General features: G+C 52.7%; 6 protein-coding genes across 6 annotated transcripts; 3 read left to right on the forward strand and 3 right to left on the reverse strand.

The window, feature by feature from the left end:
* Positions 1-455: 455 nt before the first annotated feature.
* Positions 456-1,647, forward strand: N7506_011324 (Zinc finger C2H2; the record flags this gene model as incomplete). The annotated part of the gene is given in 4 exon segments (XM_056960617.1): positions 456-766; positions 778-900; positions 955-1,483; positions 1,537-1,647. 4 exon segments carry the CDS (start codon positions 456-458, stop codon positions 1,645-1,647), a joined length of 1,074 nt encoding a protein of 357 aa, XP_056806772.1.
* Positions 1,648-3,533: 1,886 nt separating this feature from the next.
* N7506_011325 (gamma-glutamyltransferase family protein) lies at positions 3,534-5,505 on the reverse strand (the record flags this gene model as incomplete). Its single annotated transcript, XM_056960618.1, has 4 exons — positions 3,534-4,811; positions 4,863-5,212; positions 5,270-5,288; positions 5,341-5,505. The coding sequence occupies 4 exons, from the start codon at positions 5,503-5,505 to the stop codon at positions 3,534-3,536; spliced, it is 1,812 nt and encodes a 603-aa protein (XP_056806773.1).
* A 466-nt stretch (positions 5,506-5,971) lies between these two features.
* On the forward strand, positions 5,972-7,283 carry N7506_011326 (uncharacterized protein; the record flags this gene model as incomplete). The annotated part of the gene is made up of 3 exons (XM_056960619.1): positions 5,972-6,141; positions 6,209-6,527; positions 6,585-7,283. The coding sequence occupies 3 exons, from the start codon at positions 5,972-5,974 to the stop codon at positions 7,281-7,283; spliced, it is 1,188 nt and encodes a 395-aa protein (XP_056806774.1).
* A 780-nt stretch (positions 7,284-8,063) lies between these two features.
* N7506_011327 (PE repeat family protein) lies at positions 8,064-12,295 on the reverse strand (the record flags this gene model as incomplete). Its single annotated transcript, XM_056960620.1, has 4 exons — positions 8,064-8,672; positions 8,738-11,506; positions 11,563-11,957; positions 12,043-12,295. The coding sequence occupies 4 exons, from the start codon at positions 12,293-12,295 to the stop codon at positions 8,064-8,066; spliced, it is 4,026 nt and encodes a 1,341-aa protein (XP_056806775.1).
* A 4,141-nt stretch (positions 12,296-16,436) lies between these two features.
* On the reverse strand, positions 16,437-18,240 carry N7506_011328 (MFS transporter; the record flags this gene model as incomplete). Its single annotated transcript, XM_056960621.1, has 3 exons — positions 16,437-16,736; positions 16,790-17,799; positions 17,853-18,240. 3 exons carry the CDS (start codon positions 18,238-18,240, stop codon positions 16,437-16,439), a joined length of 1,698 nt encoding a protein of 565 aa, XP_056806776.1.
* A 1,280-nt stretch (positions 18,241-19,520) lies between these two features.
* Positions 19,521-20,511, forward strand: N7506_011329 (putative thiol methyltransferase; the record flags this gene model as incomplete). The annotated part of the gene is made up of 2 exons (XM_056960622.1): positions 19,521-20,003; positions 20,152-20,511. 2 exons carry the CDS (start codon positions 19,521-19,523, stop codon positions 20,509-20,511), a joined length of 843 nt encoding a protein of 280 aa, XP_056806777.1.
* Positions 20,512-20,536: the final 25 nt, after the last annotated feature.

The following is a 20,536-nucleotide window of genomic DNA, read 5'->3' on the forward strand; positions in this document are numbered from 1 at the left end:
AATTAGCACACCAAATTATCCTACAATGACCGTTCAGTAATGTGCGCCTCAGCCGCACTGGTCTACTGCAAAGCCCCTGTGTAAATTTAGTACAGCTTATCCTCTGATCATCCCGAGCGATCATCCTCCACGCCCGTGCTCTTGGTTTGATCTAATCTTTTTTTATTTTCCATTTTCCTATTTCATTTCAATTCATTTTTTTCTTTTTTTTTCTAGCCCTGTGTTTTTATTTTTTGATTTAAATATTATTTAATTATAATTCTTTTTTTCTAAATTAAATCAAAATTACTCAAAAGTCTATTAATCCGTAGATCTGTAGGAACAGCCTACATATCGTTCCCTCTATATCAGTCCACCTTCCGCTCTTCACTTCTTCCGATTATCCGTCTCTTCACAGTTTCTTCAGTTTCTTAATTATCTCAGCCTTAAATCCCTCTTCCCTCTTCTTATACAGCATGCCCCGCGCATCTCTAGACCGCAATTCAAACCACATCGTCTCCGTCTTGAACTCGCCTTCTGTGTCTTCCCTCTCGCCTTTACCAGAACCTCAACAGCTTTCTTCAGACTTCAATATGGTGGGCCGAAAGAACATGCGCCCCAGTCCCAACGCCGACACCGTGCCCGTCACCTATACTCCAACCACCCATCGCATTAGTAAAGCGAAGAAGGGAAAGCGCGTACATGCCTGCCAACACGATGGCTGCGGAAAGGTCGGCGCATACCAATCAGCTATTATCGGGACCACCCAAATTGACTTTATTCGCAGGTCTTCACCAGAGCCGAGCACAAGAGACGCCATGAATTGAACCACAACCCCGAGGCTTCATATCGATGCACACAGCACGGATGCAAGAAGGCTTTCCACCGGACTGATCTGCTTGCGCGCCACATGGAGAGACAGTGAGCACCACGATACCACCGATATCATCCAGCGCATGCTAACATTCTTATCAGCGAGCTCGAGTCCCAATCAGACCAACCCACTTGGACACCCAAGCCCCAAGACCCTATTGTCTCGGAGTCCTCCATCTCGCGCTGCATGTCAATGGACAACGGACTGTCATTAACCGCAACCCCTCAATCAAGCACTATGTCTATTGGTTCCGTCGTCGCACCGGGCATTCACCCAGATTTGGCCAACGACTGTATGATGTGGAGCGGCGTCGACTTGCCTTTGCAACCTCGAGCAACATTCCACAACCACCTCTCCGAAGCTGCGGATGACAGCCCATTCTACTCCTCTCCCGCAGAGACCTGCCCCTCGCCTCTCTCCGACACCACATTTTCCCTTCCTCCCCACTCGAGCTCCTCCATCTCTTCTGCATCCGTTTCCATTATCGACCACTACCCCAAAAACATCATCAATGGCGATGTCCACGCATCCCCGCTTCAAATGAACACTCCTCTCATGCGGTGGGGCGGCGATGCCGACATGCCTGCGCATCTGGTTCCCATGTCTCTCGCAGAGAACATGATCCAACCCGTAAGTTTCTCTCCAACTATCCAGCCAGCGACGACTTTCTAACACCTCACCAGCCCGTTCAGTGCCACTACCCTTCTCCCTCATGGTCCAGCTCAGACTGCCTCCCATACGAAGACCAGACCCAATCCATGCCCCACTTCCAGCCTATCGCCTGGGGCATGTGAAAGGTCCATAGACCGGTCTATGCGCGGCATCGACCGCGCAATCTCATGACTTCACGACCACTCAATATTAGCGGCGCCGAAAACCCAACGAGCGACCCAAATCCGTTGACTATGGACTCATCTCAATGTGGGTCCGGAGCACGGAAAGAGCGGATAATTACCCCAAATGTCTCCCGACACCGGTGTCTAAGAGCATAGTCTCGACCCCCCTTCCAAATGGTTGAAAAGACCCGGTCGTCATTGGCAGAACGACACTTTGGTCCCACTGCGCCCCGAGACGCGATCACCTGGGATCCACCAGTCTCGGGTCGAGCATCTTCCAAATAACTCGCGAAAAAGGGGGACGAGCGTTCTCCCGATCTTGCGGGAGGTCTGTACTGTATTCTAGATGGGAGCGATCCATCGTTTCCCTTTGTTGATTTCCTTGACTCTTTTATAACGACATTTATGATTGTCTCTATACCCCAATTGAAGCATATACATTCTCAAAAGAAAAATGCCTCGTAGGGCGCATTCAACCACGGCTCGGCTGAGCGACAATCTTCCGGGGAACCAAAATGTCAACCATGGCTCACTCGCACATAAGATTTGACATTTACGCCCATTTGGGCCCGTTTAACCATCTTTCTTTGTTCGCTGCTCTCCGTCCTCTGGTTCTTCGTCCTTCGTCTTTCGAAAGTCCCAATTTTACGCTGCCATGTCGATCTAGACTTCAGGTAGATCGGATGAACCAACGCTCCCCAGGCCCTAGCCTAGCAACGAGAAAAAAAAAGAAAAATAGAAAGAAACCACAGGCCAGCTCCAAACACTATACTACAAGCGGTATACGGACGTGTCCGATCCCCACTTCCCTGAACTCCGTGTAAGTCGAGTTGAAATTGGTCCGGTTTGAAGGAGCTTAGAATGATTCGCGATATTATGGGTCGAGTATATTCCGTAGCTAGCGCTCAACCAATGAGTCCCAGGACACTGACAGGTGCCCAGGTGCACAGAAGGTCCACGGGCACTCCGTACGGAGTAGAGTTCGGAAGGATACCGCGAACGCGAAACCAAATCTGGATCTACAGAACCCTTACAGAGTACTCCGTGCGGAAAGAGTCCATTAGGGACTAAATTTCCTTTCGAAACGTTATCCATCATCGCAAACTCTGCGGTGGATCAACTTGGCATTTTGTCGATCAGGGGTTGACATGGTCACGCGGCTCTGTTGGGCCTCAGGCCCTCGTTCAGACCTGCCTGCTTCGGCGATGATGTGCGCTTTTTTTTTTTCTTTTGCGATTTGAGACTCGTTGCCTGAAGCCTGAAGGGCTTTGGACTTGCTTGTTTCCTGGAAACCCGTTCCCGGTTGGTGTACTCCGTATGGAGTTTGCTGTGCTTACTCCGGATGTTCGTACTTTGACGTGAACCCTCCGACGATTACGCGGACCCCTGAAGAGTGGTGGCTTGCTCCTTTTTTTGAAGCTTTGCTATGGGTCGGATGTCGGCGATGGTCTGACATCTGACACTTTGGTCCGGGGCTATTGCTTCTGTTTGGTTTTTGGTTTTTGTGGTGGCTTTTCTGAAGTAGGGGATGGATGCTTGCTGGATCGTCATACGGAATACGAATCTTCGTGTCTATTTTTTCTTCGGATGGAGCTGTCTACATTTTGGCTCTGGGTGATCTTTGCTTATTCGTGTTGATTCGTATTTTTCCTCGGGAAAGCCGACCGCAGCATAGGCTGTTTGGGAGCATGGAAGGATCATTCGAGATCTGAATTGGCATCCATGTAGCACTCTCTCTATAAATAGGGCTAATTTGCAACATAGCCATCATCCAACATTTCTTGTAGATCTCCAAAACTCTGATAAGTGTGGTATCAATTCAATTAAAGTCTATTCCAACGCGTTTATAGCAATGGGAAAGCCATTCCATCGCCTCGCATATCACTTCCGGCAGCGTAGACTAGCTTACCATCATCATAATAGGAACGAATGATCTGGCCGCGACCAAACATTGAACGCTTCCATCCACTCAGAACCTCGACCTTGTGACCCAAACGACGAAGTCCCTCAACAGCAGCATCGCTGACACCCTCTTCAACGCAGACCGTCCGGTTCGTGCTCTCATCCGTCGGCGCAGCGAGGCAGAAACGTGGCGAGTCTAGCGCTGCTTGTGGGTGGTACCCGAAAGCAAGCATGTTGAGCATGACCTGCACATGACCCTGGGGCTGCATGAAGCCACCCATAACACCGTACACGGAGTGCAACGAGCCATCCGCGATATTAGTGATCAGAGCTGGGATGATGGTGTGGTATGGTCGCTTGTGCGGGGCCAGGGCATTGGGGTGACCTTCTTGCAGAGAGAAGTTGGCTCCACGGTTCTGCAGGGTGAAGCCGCAGCCGGCGGGGATGATGGCGGTTCCGAACCCGTCATAGTTGCTGTTGATGAAGGAAATGCCGTTGCCTTCGCGATCGGTTACGGCGAAGTATACTGTGTCGCAGTGGTTGTGCGCGGGACTGCCGTGGTCCAGGATCTCGGCCGCGCGATCCGGAGTGAACAGCTTCGCTCGCTCCGCGAGGTACTTGGGGTCTAGAAGACCTTGTGATGGCACGTTCTCGACATCTGGGTCGGTGACCCACCATGCGGCGTCGGCGAAGGCAATGCGCAGACTTTCAATAACGGCGTGCAGATACTCTGCGGAGTTATGCTGAGCCTCAGTGAACTTGGGGATCCTGTTTGACTTCTCGAGCTCTTCCATGATGCCGAGGGCCATGAGTGCTACGATGCCCTGACCGTTGGGCGGGTGCTCCCAGATCTCGACGCCCTGGTTGGCGTCACCGTCTGTTCCGGGCGTGGCCTTGGACACAATGTCTTGACCAGTGAACCTGAGCGAGATCGCATCGACCTCTTGCGTTCCGACCTCGGCATGATGCGCCAGATCTTCGAGAGACAGGTAGCCACCCTGATCCTGGACCACTTTGACGATCGCCTCGGCGATCCGGCCCTTATAGAATCCCTTCTTGCCCTCTGCAGCCAGTGTGCGGAAAGTCTTGGCCAGGGTGGGGTTCTTCATGATCTCACCTGGGCGCGGAGGTCGCACGCCGTCCTTGGCAGCGGAATCAACCTTCAACATCTCACGGAAGTTGGGAGACATGCCGCGGATATCATCTTCAGCGTTGTGCCACTATATCACTGTCAGCGCGCATCGCATGAGTTGTTCACGTCAAATCCTTACCCCATGAGATGAAAGCTCGGAGACAGGGAATCCTTCCTCGCCGAGCTCAATAGCAGGTTGTAAAATCTGCTCCAGTGACAACTTACCACTACCAAACTTCTCAACCGTGTCCACCCACCCGGCGGCGGCTCCGGGGGTCGTGGCTGAGAGAGCGCTCATCATGGGCATTTTGCCCGGCTCGCCAGGAGCCAAGCCGAGATCCGATCGGATTTTCTCCAAGCTGGCACTGCCAGGATAACGACCGGAGCCATTGAGCGCATGTACCTTCTTCGTCTTGGCATTATAGAAGAGACAGAACATGTCACCTCCGATACCAGTGGAGCATGGCTCGGTCATGTTAAGTCCGGCAGCTGAATCACGCAATCAGTCCATAGCCCGAACCGCATCTCTTGAGACTCAAGGCTTACCCACGGCAACAGCGGCATCCTGAAAAAGATGATTAGCTATGGATGTAACTGTCAAAGCTCAAGGTGCATACCGCTGCGTTTCCACCTTGACTCAGAATCCGGTGGCCCGCAGCTGCGGCTAGCGGCTGGGTGCATGAAACAATGCCATTCGTACTGTGGACGGTACTCCGTCGACTGGGGAATGGGACATAGTCCGCATTTTCTCGAGTGTAAACCGCTTTGGCGTTGAGAGGCATTTTGAATTTGTTAGAGAGCAAATGCCTTAGCGGGCTACCAGGACCTTATAAAGTCCCCCCACACATAGCGCGTGGGATTCGGGTCGGCAGACCCCGCCGTTTAATATTGGAGAAAGTTGGAGACTATCTTATCGGTGCTTTGGCCGAGGCTAGGTGTGTCTTGTAGAGGGGTAATATGCCGCATAATATAGAGATGATTGAATTGATTGAAAAATGCATGTTTTCCAGAAAGGTCATTGTAAAGACAAAATAAACAGAGAATCAAAAGAGTCAAGAGTCAAGAGCCCTGGAGTCAAGACCAGATCACGTAACTCACCGCCCCCGAAGACGGAGGGAAGCAGTCGTTCCGCCATCATCCCACTCCGCGAACCAAACATTCAACCTTCCAAAAAGGGGGAAAGGTGCCACTATAAAAGCCCCCTTATCTGATCCGATGCTGATCTCAGAAAGCCTCTGATGGAGCAGCATGGTGGTCTTTGTCGACCTCGACGATGAATTTCCCGGATTGGAGCCCTTCCAGCTAAAGGTTGACCCCAATTCGGAATCCGCCGCTTTACCTCCATCTCCAGCTTTATCGGAGACTCACAGCCAGACTCTGAATCGGAGTGGTTTCTCGGCGGCGTTGAGCTGTTATCCGTACGTGTTTATAGCCTGTGGAACACGGAATGCGGGGGAAATGAAACTGACCAGATGCATCCAATAGCATCATCAAAGAGATCGCTCGAGCGATCGACCTGACTACCCTCCACGCCCTATCAAGTACATGTCGTCAATTCCACGCGAATCTGGCACCGTATCGCCATCAACTAGTGCGAGAAACTCTTCGGTGCGAAAATGAGTACGTCGAAACACTAGCAGAGATGCTAGACGAGGGTGCTGTCATCCCGGACAGCGTCAAATCTGTCATCCAACTCCTGAGACGAGGGACCGGCGACCCGGGTCGTATGACCCGCGGCAAAGTGGGCAAGTGTGCACGCGACATGGTGGCCGAATGCCGTCGCTGCACCAAGGTTGTCTGCAGAGTGAGTAATCCAAGTTCTCGAATCAATCGCTGAATTCACTCACTAACCGCACCGCAGAACTGCACTATCAAACCTCCCAATAAGCACGCCCTTCAAAGCCGCATTCGTCGCCTGTGTCGATCGTGCGGCACCGCACCACTCTCCTCACACTTCTCCCGCCACTCCGACACACACTCGGATCCGCATGAAGGCAGTGTTGCGGCTACGGCTTTCGCGCGCACACCTTGTAACTGCGAGGAGGCAGTCTGGCTATGCACGCAATGTGGACAAACCTTGCGCAGCAACGACACTACGTATCGCCGAGTCTGGGCTTGGCGCACGCGGTACAGCACGTACCTTGGTGGCGTGGGCACGGGCATTGGCGAAGGATGCCAGGGCGTGAAATGCGGGCGAGGCGAGGGCTGTCTCGCGTCGCAGGAGATCGAGCTCGAGGTCGACTGCGAGGCCGATGAGTCTAGCAGTGACAGTAGCAGGTCTGGAAGTCCTGCGGGGCATGCGCCGTACTACCATGAAAATGGTAGTCCTATTGACGGACACGATGAAGACCAGCCTGGATATTTCCGACAGGAAGTCATTGGGCTTGGCGGTGTTGTTAAGCACAAGTCAAAGAAGAGGGTCAATGTTGGGGCCTGTGTTGTTGAGTATGAGGATGAGAGGGAGACGGGCAACTATCTTGTTCGTGAGGAGGAGGGTTTGCATCGCGCTTGGTGTGGGTGGTGCTCGAGGGTCATACCGGCGAAGAGCGAGAGTCTTTGATTTGGCTTGCATTTGAGCGTACTGCTGATGTTCTTTGATGATTGAACTTGCCGCTTTTCTGATCATATCACATCACGGAGCAAGGTCCTCTCGGTGGAGAGTCGTCACCGATCCGCCTCAGGCTTCTGTAGTTCCTTGTCATAGGGAAAATCCCTTTATACTCGGGATATATAATAACATGGTTTGATCATGACAAGAAGCAAGAGTAAGAGACACTATGGATATGTCCCTTATCACCCCCATATCTGCCTCGGAGTCACGCATCCTCCGCGGCAAGTTGATACATCGCATCAACGGTCGAAGGGTTTGTGGCAATGTAAGTACCCTAGTCATTAGTTGGGAAGTTTGGTAACTCTCATACTTCCAAGGTTCTAAACTAGGTACCCTTGGACCGAGACCTGTGGACTTGCCGAAGATAGCAAAGCGTTTTGGATCAATGTGGAGAACCCTAGTATGAACCCCCGAAGAACCTTGGAACAGCTTGGAGGCGCAGCTTGATGAATTCCAGGAAAGATATCTAGTTTGCTGTTAATGTTCTTTAGAAGAATAGATACTATTTCAAAAGCTAGAAAAGCTTGTCTTAGATGCATGATCAAATCTAGATAAAATGACGAAATCAAAGTACTCCCGCAATGATTCGCTCCACATGCAATTCATCAAACATACATATCATATAGATCATTCTGTCGAGACCACAAACCACCCTTTAGAAATAAAAGACAAGGTTGAAAGTGAGAGTTCAGAAATCAAGTAACAAAAGAAAAATTCACCAAAGGAGCCTTAGTGAGCAGCAATGGCCCTCCAGATACTCTTGATCTTCGACTCTCTCGGCGGCGACTCCTCACGTCTATGACGACGATGAGAGCGAACCTCCCTCGAGTCCTTCGATCGCCGAGAAGATCCCTCGTGCCTTCGCTCACGCTCTCTCTCACCCTCCTGATGTTCCAGCTCCCGCTCATGCAATTCACGCTCACGGGCACGAGAACGCGATCGCGAGCGTTCACGTTCGCGCTCCTTCTCCTTCTCACGAGATCGGCCATGCTCAGCAGTCGACGAGCGACGCGACTTCCTAGTATCAGTGCGCTCAAGACGGGGCTCTTCCGTACGACGCTCTTCCCGACGCGCTTCGCGACGGGCTTCACGACGAGAAGTAGATCCGCTTGACCGACCAATGGAGTGTCCGTCCTCATGCTCGATATGCTCAGCACGCTCATGGCGACTGCCACTACCAGTGCTGTGACTGGTTGAGGCGCGGCGCGGCCGTTCAACAGGTGGAGAGGCCTTGGTGGCATTGACTCGCAATGGAGGACCATTGGTGTCGGATTTGCCTTCTGTCATGTAGCGCAGGAAAGCGCGAGGCTTGCCGGTTGGCGCCGATGACGAGACCTGCTTGCTCGAAGAGGTTCGGGTCGAGCGCGCACGCTCAATCGGCTGACTCGGAGTCTCGGAGTCACGACGTCGGGACCGAGGTTCCATGAGAATAGGCTCGGTCTCCATTTCTCTCGGTCTCTCCTTGTCCTTAGTCGAGCTCCTTCGTCTCGGCTTGTCGGAGGGGGAATTCCATTTTTCTCGCGCTCTTCGACAAGAGCACGCTCCATCCGGTTGGATTGAGCTTTGGCATCGTGTTCGCGTCGTGCTAGCTCCAGGGCCTTGGCCCATCGGTTGGTTAGGACGTTTCGGTCACTCTTCTGGCGTTCGAGTTGGTCGCGGCGCCCGTCGGTCGATGTCTTGGAGCGTCGGCGCTCGCGCTCCGCTGGTTCGCGTTCCACTGGTTCACGCTCCACTGGACTGCGTCTCTTGCGGCGGCGCGCGCGCCGCGCGGCATCATCGCCTTCAGGAGACCCTTCAACAATGGGCACAGCACCGACCATATCAATGTCAGGCTGGGTTTCGGGTGGCACAGCCTCGTCGGGCGCTACTTCGTCAATGGCAGGAACTGGCTCGGGGGCCGGCTCGGGAGCAGCTTCGCGCTCCACAGGCGGGTCTTCGGCAGGAAGTTCTCTTGCAGCTTCTGGCTCTGGAACGGGCTCTTCTGGCGCTGGCTCAGACACAGGTTCTTCAACTGGCGTCTCGACCGGAGCAGCAGCTTCGGCGGGTTCAGCTGCCTCAGCCGGAGCGTCCGGAACTGCTGGCTCGGCCGGTGATTCGTCAGGCGCTGGGGCCTCCTCCGCTGGAGCAGCTTCCGGGGTAGGTTCCTCTGGTGTTGGCTCGGGAGCAGGTGCTTCCTCGGGAATCTCCTTCGGTGCCTCGGGCTCTGGTGCGGCCTCCGGCTCCGGTGCAGCTTCTGCGGGTGCATCAGCGACCGGTGCCTCTTCCACAGGAGCTGGGGCAGGGGCTTCTTCCACGGGCTCAGGTTCAGGTTCAGCGGGAGCCGCCACTGGTTCGGCAGCGGGCTCGGGCTCCTCAACAACAGGCTCGGCGGCTGGTTCGGGGGCAGGTTCCGCAACAGGCTCAGGCTCGGGCTCGGCAGGCTCAGGAGCAGCAGGTTCCTCGGCAGGAGGATCAGGCGTAGGCGTAGGCTCAGGCTCAGGTGCTGACACCGGTTCCTCCTTCGCAGGTTCCTCCACCACAGGCTCTTCGACGACTTCCGCAGCAGGTTCGGCGGCAGGTTCGGCGGCAGGTTCGGCGGCAGGTTCGGCAGCAGGCTCGGCCACTGGTTCTGGGGTAGGCTCCGCAGCAGGCTCAGGCTCAGCAGCAGCAGGCTCTTCCGCGGGAGGGTCCGGGGGAGCGGCCTCAGCAACAGGTGCCTCTTCAACTGGGGACTCGAGAGCAGCTGGCTCTTCAACTACCTCTGGCTCCGGTGCAGCCTCAACGGCAACAGGTTCTTCGGCCGCAGGTTCAGCAGCAGGTTCAGCAGCTGGGGCTTCCTCAGCCGCGGGGGCTGGATCCGCTACAGGCGCTTCCTCAACTGCCTTTTCTTCGGCTGGTTCCTCTGTGGGAGCAGGGGCATCGGGAGCAGGTTCGTCAACTGGTGCTGGCGCAGGCTCCTCGGGTGTCTCCGCGGGGGCTTCTGCTGGTGTTTCCTCGGGGGCCTTCTCGGCTTCAGGCTCTTCAGCAATCACTTCGAGAGGGGCCTCTTCGACTACCTCGGGTTCAGGTTCGGGTGCTGCTGGTGCGCTCTCCTCGGCTGGTGGATCCGCAGGAGCCTCAATTGGCTCGGGCACAGGAGCAGCAGCTTCCTCAACTGGTGCAGCTTCGGGCTCGGGTTCCTTCGCAGGCTCCTCCGGAGCCTTTTCCTCCTCTGGCGCTGGTTCTGCTTCGGCCTCTGGTGTTGGAGCAGGTTCTGGCTCGGCGGCTGGGGCCTCTTCGGGAACTTCTGGTGCTGGGGGTTCAGGCTCCGCTACTGGTTCTGGAACTGGCTCAGGAACTGGCTCGGGGTCTGCTTGCTTGCCCTTCTTGCCCTTCTTCTTCTTCTTCTTTCCTGAGGCTGGGGCTGGGGCCGGATCCTCGGCTGGCGGAGGTGCTGGAGTTTCCTCCGGCTTCTCAGGCTCAGCTTCGGGTTCAGCTTCAGGCGCAGGTGTTGGCTCTGGTTCTGGTTCTGCTGCAGGCTCTGGTTCTGCCGGTGGTGCTACTTCAGGCTCAGGGTCTGCTGCAGGCTCTGGTTCAGTCGCTGGTGCTACTTCAGGTTCAGGCTCTGCTGCAGGTTCCGGTTCCGGTTCAGTCGCTGCTGGTTCTGCAGGCTCCTCCGAGGGAGCGGCAGGCGTATCATCGGCGGGAGGTTCGGCCTCGGCCTCAGGCGTTGGAGCCGCCTCTGGCTCGGGATCCGCTGCGGGTTCCGGCGTGGGCTCTGGCTCTGTTGGTGGTGCTGCCTCGGGTTCAGGTTCCGGCTCTGCTGCAGGTTCCGGCGCTGTTTCCGGTGCCGGTTCTGGTTCTGTTGGCTCTGCTGGCGGGGCTGCCTCAGGTTGAGATTCAGGCTCGGGCTCGGGCTCGGGCTCGGCTGCCGCCTTGCCCTTCTTGCCCTTCTTCTTCTTCTTCTTTCCTGAGGCTGGGGCTGGGGCTGGATCTGGCGCTGGTTCCTCTGCTGCAGGCTCTGGCTCTGGTTGAGGCTCGGGCGCTGGTTCTGAAGGTGCTTCTGCGGCAGCGCCATCACCGCCATCATGTTGGGCTTCCTCGGCCGCCTCTCTGGCAGCTGCCTCTTTCTCGGCCGCTACCTTTTCGGCATCTTCTTCTGGAGTACATTCTGGAAATTCGTCATCTATCAACACTGTTAGGGATGTGACATCCTGTTAGAAAATTCCATGCTTACCATCGTTGCCGCCGCCTTTCTTGGTGTCCTCACCAGCAGGGGGTGCATTTTCGCCGCCTTCAGGCTTTGCTTCCTCGTCAGGCTTTGCCTCGTCTTCGGGCTTTGCTTCATCTTCAGGTTTCGCGTCGCCTTCGGGGCTTGCCCTTCATCGGGCTTTGCTTCGTCGTCTGGCTTCGCGTCGCCTTCAGGTTTTGAGTCGTCTTCAGGTTTGGGCTCCTCTTCAGACTTGGCTTCCTCTTCAGGTGCCGGTTCGTCTGCAGGCTTCTCGCCTTCTGGGGCAGCTTCTGCTGGAGCCTCAGGGGTTTCTGCAGATTCTGCAGCTTCATCCTTAGGCTCCTCACTGGCCTCTGGGATGGGCTCTGCGGGAGCATCCTCTTTAGGCGCACCGTCTTCAGGTGCAGCCTCGGCTGGTGGCGCAGCCTCTGGATCTGGAGAGATTTGTTAAATGCTGACCCGCAACATCATAGGAGATCTCAATCATGAACATGGTCCTCTGTAGATGCATGTACTTACCTGTAGGCTCAGCGGGCGGGGCATCATCTGGCGAAGCACTTGGCTCCGCTACAGGAGCTTCTTCAGAGCCTGGGGCCTTGTCCGCATCGGCAGCGGGCTCATTGTTGTCCTGGTTTTGGCCCTCGGTCAGATCGGTCGATGAATAGGTAACGGGGTAAAATGAAAAAGAAGAGGTCTCATAATTAAACGTCTGGTATTGACGAGAGACGGGTTGGTAGGCAAAGTCAGAGAGTTGTGCATACTTGTACGCCATCCTCAACTGCACCTGCCGCCGAGTCTGGGGCAGGATTGTCGACGAGGTCTTTGTTTTCAGTATCAGGGGGTGCAGAACCGACGGGTGGACGGTTGACGGTGTTCTTCTTATTCTTTTTCCCTCCTTTCTTAGCCATAATATTTCAATGACGTATCATATATCGAGGCCAGGTGCTGACTGGCGCGTGATGGAAAGGCCGGAACAATAGGAAAGTGACAAGCCGGTTGTCGGGCTCGCGCTGCACGGGATGTTGGGGCGGCTAGGAAAAAGGAACAAAAGATACAAAAGATACAAAAAGATGGAGAAATGAGGAGAGAGTGAGACTGGGCAGGGTACTCCTGTATTAGAGGACCAAAAGGGAAAAGAAGGATATGCTTGTTTCTCTGGTGACACACAGACGCCGCATTGGACAGTCATGGTGAGGCAGCGTATAATAGTTCGTCCCCTACCCGGTCGGATGGGACGACAACAAACTGCAGTGCGGTCTTGGGCCCTGAACGTCATCAATGAACTGCCCGATGAGGCCCATTGCCATTGGGCCACGTTGAACCTCGGGTCTCCATACTCGCCGACATGAAGGTTAGTGAGGCCCGGTGCTGAGTTTAGGGCCGGGTGAGAACAGTACGATCCACACCCGCAGGAATAGCTGCAGGACCAAGCCTCAATGGCGAGAGGGGATTGGAGATCGGGGAGCACATCGGTCAGGATAGGAAAAGCAGTGCTGCAGGACGATGGAGTAACTGGGTCTGTTGAAGTGGGGGGTGCCACCGAAAGAATTGAATTTTGTGTATTTAACGCAGAAGGATGTACGAGTACTGAGGACAAGAGGGAATTGGTAATTGGGCATGTAGACAACAATGGCACACGAAGCCACGAAGCCCATGTCTCAGTAAAAGACGAATGGGTTAATGGGGGGAGGAGGGAAGAGAATCGTAGGGGTCGTGACTAGTCGCAGTGCGGTACGAATTTCTGCCCAACGTCCGGCAGCAGCGGCAGATGCAGGCCTTCACCGTGGGGGATTAGCTCAACTGTACGGAGTACGGAGTACGGAGTCAACTGTGGCAATAACGATGCCTTGGTCTTTTTCTCTTTTTTTTATTGCATCAATTTTCGGCCTCACACCGTTGTGCCGTTGTTATGAGTCAAATTGGAAAGGCGAAACTGGATGGAGTCAATGGGGGTCGTGGGTACAACAGAATCTCCACTTTGGACACCGACACCGACACCGACACTTCAGAGGCCTCAATTGACCTGTGCCACTCCCAAGTAACACGTAAGGGAGCAGTTGAGATGGTGATGTAGATGGTGCAGCAATTGAGAGCGGATTAGGTACACTTTGGATGCGAGGCCAATGTCGTGGTCAGGTGACAATCTTCGCTGGGTTATGCATTTCTCGTTTTCCGATTTCTTACGATTTTACGATTTGCTGCTATTTTCGAGAAGTTTCAATTGAATCTACGGGCGATCACTGTGCGATCTTCGCATTCAACCCAGCCACTCCCAAATTAACACGATTCCTGCACGCCCCCACGGCTATTCGTTGGAGATGGTCGCTTCCAATGCTGGACTGTACAATTTCGTCAGACCCCTTTTCTCCCCCCCAGTTGTTTGATACCGCTTATGCGCTCAATCGACCTAATGTGCCTAAAATAAAAATATCTATGAGTACTACAGTACTCCGTATACCACCATGCAGAAAAAGTACCGTGTCAAACCAACACTCAATTTCGAAACCAGCTACATGCATGCCCAGACTACTGCGTACGAGTAATTGTGTTGTCGGACGGACTAGATTGGTGCTATCTTTCGATCTTGGCTCTTTTCAGATCGCTTGTACTCCCTACGGAATACTCAATAGAAATCCCCAATACCCCGTACGCTCAGTCTAATTGCCAAATCATTTCCCTCCATACCCAACCTCCTGCAGCGGACCGAGCATCCATGCTGTATCGGCTGTGACTGGCAAATGGCCACCCTCCAGATGAACCCGTTCCATCCTGAGTTCTCAGCGCATAGGATGCTATTCTCGGAATTGGGCAACGATTTGTAATCTTGGATGTTGCTCCAGGCGATATTCGCACTTTGTACTTCCTACTCCATACTCCCTGTGACAACATAGATGGGCAGAAACAGTGTTGTCTTTTGCCAGCTGTTTGATCGCCGGCGATTGACATTCTACAAGTACGCCGATCATGAGATAGATGATGAAAGACTCGTATACAGAGTACGGAGTACTCTGTACTAGTCCCATATTTGAGACTAGAGCTAGAAAACGGATAGGTCGTCCGCGGTGCCGGCATCGGATCTCTACATGATGCTTCCCTGGCGAAAAAAGCAACAAAGAAGCGGAATAATGCCTCACTAGCGCATCAACCCCTCAATCTCGATAAGTACTTCCCCTCAAACATGTATCGAATGTTCGCTAGAAGCCTAAGCTAGTGAAAATCATGGCATTGCTGTGCCATGATTGGCTGCCCTGCTTTTCTCTGCAGATTCAGGATTGCGTGCATCCCAACTTTGATTTACTGTAATCCTGTTGATATCCTTACTTCGTACTGTTAGTAAACGTTTTGGTTATCAGACCCTCGCTTAATGAGAATGCTACTGAGTACTCCGTAGGAGTCCTTCGTATCTACGTCAGCTACTACCCATATGGCAGATTCCCATGCTTCCAACTTCATCCATTATGTCTATTGTGTCCCTGAACACGCATCATGGAGTAACCCAAGATCAGGATGACATTGCAAATTGTAAACTACACATAAATATAATACAATTCATTGGACTTCGATGTTCTGAGTTCGGCCTGAATAGACATTCGCGTATGAGCAAGCTGCACCGCCAGCTCCCACAGAGAAGTGACAGCTTATTCGGTCGGTATGGAATCAACATCATCGCGATCAATCTACTCATTAATACGAGCTGGCTTATCAACGCCTCAGGGGTATCATTGCTCGGCGGTGTTGATTGTTATCACGGAAAATTGTGGGATCGACAAATTGGCATGTGTAGATGCGAGAGTGGTTTCGTTAACAATAAGGCTATGTGTAATTTCCTCGAACCCAGGTTCTACTGTTTAACGATTAAATCCAATGGCATTTTGCATCTTCTTCTTTGTCGCAATATCTCGATGGATGTTCGGAGGCCATTGAGCGTGATTGACCGAGTCGGGAGGTTGGGAGAATATCGAGAGTCAGATGAACCACACCGGCCAACATCGAGGATATCAAAAACTACGGTTTGACCAAACCATACCATCTCTGTGAAGCGCTTTCATTCAATCTGGAGTGGCACATTAATAGTTTGGTCAACTGTTTGTGCAGAACAAATTAATCTAGATTAGGTAGCCCGCTTAGAAAGGCCAAGGGAAACGGTTGGCCGTCTACCCTGTTATAATATGAAACCTCAAACATTAATAGCCTTGGAAGTAACATCGGCTCGCGCAACTAGGTACCTCAAGGTACATGCCAGCGGTTATTCATGACTTTGCGTTAGTGCTTACAAGTGGCAATATGATGGCTGATCATATTAGCTTTTTACTGTATATGGCCTGATCGGAGTATCACGGTTATTACAGAGCATCTGCTAACTGTACCAGACGTGAGGATCAAATGGGACGCATTTCCCCATGGCGAATTGCGGCCGTACTATCTCGTGGTACGGACATTGTCGGGCCCCGAGGTCTGTGTTACTCGTACGCATAGACTGTGCAATCTAAATTGCTCTTTCTGACACCAGCCATCTCCAGGTGGACCGCAGCGAGTACTTTGTTGGTCCGCTTTTCCTATCGAGTCTCTTGCTCATCTACTATCGCTCGTTTCAAAAGAGTCCGTTCAATTATCAGACGGTGGGAAATTCGAAAGCGACAATCCCAGCCAGTTCAGACCGTCTAACAATAGCAAGTGTCCCAGGCGCAAAGGAAGCCAATCCTCAGTCCACGGCTCTGAAACACTAAAAGAGTGAACCAAGGAAGCGAGAACAATGATAATTAGAGGATATGAATAAGTCATTTTCGTGAGTCACATCAGGACGAAGGCTAATAGTAGTAAAGAGTCATGTCAGTGAGACCTGCCCTCAAAAGCGAAAAAGGAACGTGGTTTGACGCCAGATACAAATGCAAGTCATGCAACAGGAATATGGCTCAATTTTGCAATTTTGCATCCATAGACATCCGCCATTTCGGACCATAGAGCCTCATGAGAAGGATGACGCCGCTACTAGCGAAACTAACCAGACCGAGGATAGTGAACAGCCATCCATTACCAATACCACCGATGATAGGAGCAGTAACCACACATCCGATGCAAGAGAAGATATTTCGCACGAAGTTGTTCAGAGCAACACCTTCTGATGACTTTTTCGGCATGAATTCTGTCAGCATCGTGGTGACCATACTGAAGATGAGCATGGAGCCCATGCCAAAGAAGAAGTTTGCGATCATCTATCGGGCCGAAGTTAGTGAAATGTGTGGTTTCTCAAAGCACGATGACATACCGGAACAAGCCAAAATACTCCCCTTTCCGCAGCCCATCCGTACCAGATCAGTCCCGCCGGATACAAAAAAGCGCCGAGCCAAGCGTTCTCACGCATTCGATCCTCGGGACAATAGATCAATCTGCCTTTCTCGTCGTACCGATTTGCTTTCCTCGCTTCTCTTTGCATGATGCTGTCCATCCATTTGCCACCAAAGATACTTGCCACCATATATCCCATCGAATTTGGTATATAGAGCAGGCCAACAATGATGGTCGAGAAATTGTATGGCGCTTTTCCGAATGTTTCCTCGACACTGACGTTGAGAACATATAGCGAACCAAATGCGATACTGGCGTAGTATACACTGAGAAGAACAGGAAGGAATCGCAGATAGAGGATGATCTTGAGTGGATCGATGAACACCATTTTCAAAGTCTTCAGCCACTTTGTGGTTGACCGAACAACTTGGCGTGAGGATACCCGGCTCAATGAGCGGCTGATATCTGTGTCTTCTTCTTCGTCGACTTCGTAAATCATGGGTTTCTGCAATGTCAAAGTCTCCGGGAGTGCGACGAGGATAAATATGAGCGTGAGGGCACCAAAGGCCGCCAGGAACCACATTGTGCTTCGCCATCCCCAGCGCTGAGCCAAAAGACCACCGATGATCGGCGCAAACAAAGGGCCGCACAGCGGGCCCAGGTAGAAGATACCCATAGCACGTCCTCGCTCCCTAGTATCCCAAAGATCAGCAATAGTGCCAGCACCGACTGCCTGGACCGAAGCAGAAGCACCGCCGCTTAGCATTCGCATCACAATGAGCATCCCGATAGAGTTCGACACGGCACAGAGGCAATTGAAGACCACAAAGAGAGCGAAAGACGCTAGATAGATGGTCCGACGCCCCAATCGCTCACTGAATGATGACCACCACAGTGGAAAGATGGACATGGCCAGCATGTACAATGCGATTGACAAATTAGTGATGGTAGTGGTTGTGTTCAACTCTCTCGAGACCTGAGATAACGATGCTAAGAGATTGATTAGATATGATCCGCTTGCCAAGAATCGAATGAGAACTAACGGAAGAAGATCGAGCTACCCATTGGAGCCGTGGCTCCAGCAAGCGCAACGATGAATGTGATGAACCATTTCATTCGGCGGGGGTAGGTCTTGGGGTTCTCAACCTCCGCTACCAACGCCAGCTGCCCGAATAGTCCCCGGCGCTTCAGTCGCGCAACCTTGATGGCGGGGCCGATCTCTGTGGACTGACGCTCCAGGCGCGTTGCGTTCGATTCTGGGTCATCGTTTTCGCATTCGTCATCCTGTATACTGGAGGTGGCTGACTGTGAGTGGTTGTCATTTGCCAATTCGGACTTGACATCGGCTGCGATGGTCGACTGCTCGCCGCTACCCGATGAAGTTGGCAACTCCGACTGGGTGATATGATCTTTTTCAGATATTTCTCGCATATCGGGTATTTCTCTCGCCATCGAGGTGGACGATTGCGCGAATCTGAGTTGGGGTAATGGAATAGTTGAATGTAATCTGTAACGAAAACGAGCCTTCGGAAACACAATCCCTGACGATCAATCAGGTGAAACTTTGATCAACAATAGATAAAACTGTGAAGCCGAAAGGCAGCCTGTCGCAAAGAATAGTGTGCATAGGGCTGTGGAGTATGCCCGAGGAACGTGAAAGTAGTCCAGAGGTGCCTGCCACGAACAGCTTGGGCAGTCACTTCCTAAAAGAGCGCAAATGACGTGCAACTCTGCAGTGAGACTGAAAAGCCAAGCGTCTCAAAAGTTCTAAGCGAGATGAAGAGTTATTTGGAGATCGACAACCTTGGAAGATCAAGTTCACTGCTAAAGCTTTTCATTTTTCTGCAAAGCACCGACAAGCACCGACGACGTCCGAGCCATTCAGTAGTGCGTTATCTCTGGATTAATATCCGAGCCCAATCTTTCTAGACCCATACGTTGCATGCGACGGCTTTGGGGGCCAGTCAGAGTCGAGACGGTGCCGGTCTTCCGTCGGCAAACATGAAAGTGGGCCATTCCCGAGGCTTCTGTGTTGGAGACTGCAACGTCGGAACTTTTACAAGTACGTTTGCAGTCATTGATAAGCTGTGAGGCACCATGCATATAATACAAGTATCAATACCCAGGCATTTTCTCTGGACTGACATCGGCACGAAAATGGCAGCCAGAATGTAGTCACAATAAAGTGCTTGTGCGCGCTGACTGTCCACTCAAATGACGAAGTCTGGAACTGATAGCTTGGCACTTTCCATACCCCGGACTCGCTGATATAGCGGAGATTTTGAGGAAATAAGAAATCTCTCTGCGAGGAAGCAGAAGTCCAGAAACGATGGCTCATTGGAGAAGGGTCCCTGGGGCATTAAATACCCCCAGGACGGGCGCGCAAACGAGAAGCTATCGCTATCGATTCACGACAGCGCAAACGCGCACTGTTGTACGAAGCCGCAGCAGCAATTGCTTGCTCAACAGATTTATTCATCTAAAATGGATGTCTGGCATTAGCTGACAGGACTCCACTGGGTCAATAAGTAAACCAGTCCTTCAAACCCACCCCGCGAACTGATCGCTTCAGCGCCGCAAGGAGGCGATTAATAAGCGCCTCACGAGACCTCATCGATAGTCAAAAGACGGTGAACTCAACCATCTTCTCGATCTCTACAAAATAATCGCAGAAGCGCCAATTCCAACCAATCCCATCTTCTCCATCAATAATGACTGTCCCAATGCAAACCAACATCGATCCCAAGGAGATCCAGGCCCACCTATCCCAATACAAGGGCGACAAGTATGTCGAAGGCTGGGCCTCCCTCTGGGATAAGGGCGACAAGCTGCCCTGGGACCGGGGCTTCCCCAACCCAGCTCTGGAGGACACCCTCGTCAAGCAGCGCCCAACCATTGGTGCGCCCGTTACCGATGCCGGCAGGCGCAAGGCGCTGGTCCCCGGCTGCGGGAGGGGCGTTGACGTCCTCTTGCTCGCGAGCTTCGGGTATGATGCCTATGGTCTAGAGTACAGCTCGGCTGCTATCGAGGCTTGCAAGAAGGAGGAGAAAGAGAATGCCAATTGGTATCGGGTGCGGGATCAGTCGGTAGGCACCGGCAATGTCACTTGGATCCAAGGTGACTTCTTCGATGATGCTTGGTTACAGAGCATTGGCTTGCCATTGAACTCTTTCGATGTTATCTATGATTATACGGTATGTTGCCTTTTTTGTCTTCGTGGCCTTTTGCTGGATTGAAGAACATGTCATACTGCGGGGCAGCTCGAGCCAAGCTTGAGAAGTGGATATTCTCTCACGTTGATGTATAACTGCCATATCAGTTCATACTCTGACCATTTTCCAGTTCTTCTGTGCTCTTGAGCCATCGCTGCGTCCCAAGTGGGCGCTCCGTCACACCCAGCTTCTGGCTCCCTCCCCCGCGGGGAACTTGATCTGCCTCGAGTTCCCGCGTCATAAGGATCCCCTAGCTGCGGGGCCCCCATATGGTGCCTCCTCAGAAGCATATGTGGAGCACTTGAGTCACCCAGGCGAACAAATTGCTTACGATGACAAGGGTGTCGTGAAATACGAGCCTCTTCGGGAACCCAGTAAGAACGGCCTGGAGAGAGTGGCATACTGGAAGCCAGAGCGCACTCACGAGGTAGGCCAAGGAGAGAACGGAGTGATCCACGACCGAGTTTCCATCTGGCGTCGCCGCAATTAAGTAGTGCCGCATAAAGCACTGCCAA

This window comes from Penicillium brevicompactum (assembly GCF_028827555.1).
Source record: "Penicillium brevicompactum strain IBT 35665 chromosome Unknown utg000007l_segment0_segment0, whole genome shotgun sequence".
Taxonomy (NCBI): Eukaryota; Fungi; Ascomycota; class Eurotiomycetes; order Eurotiales; family Aspergillaceae; genus Penicillium; species Penicillium brevicompactum.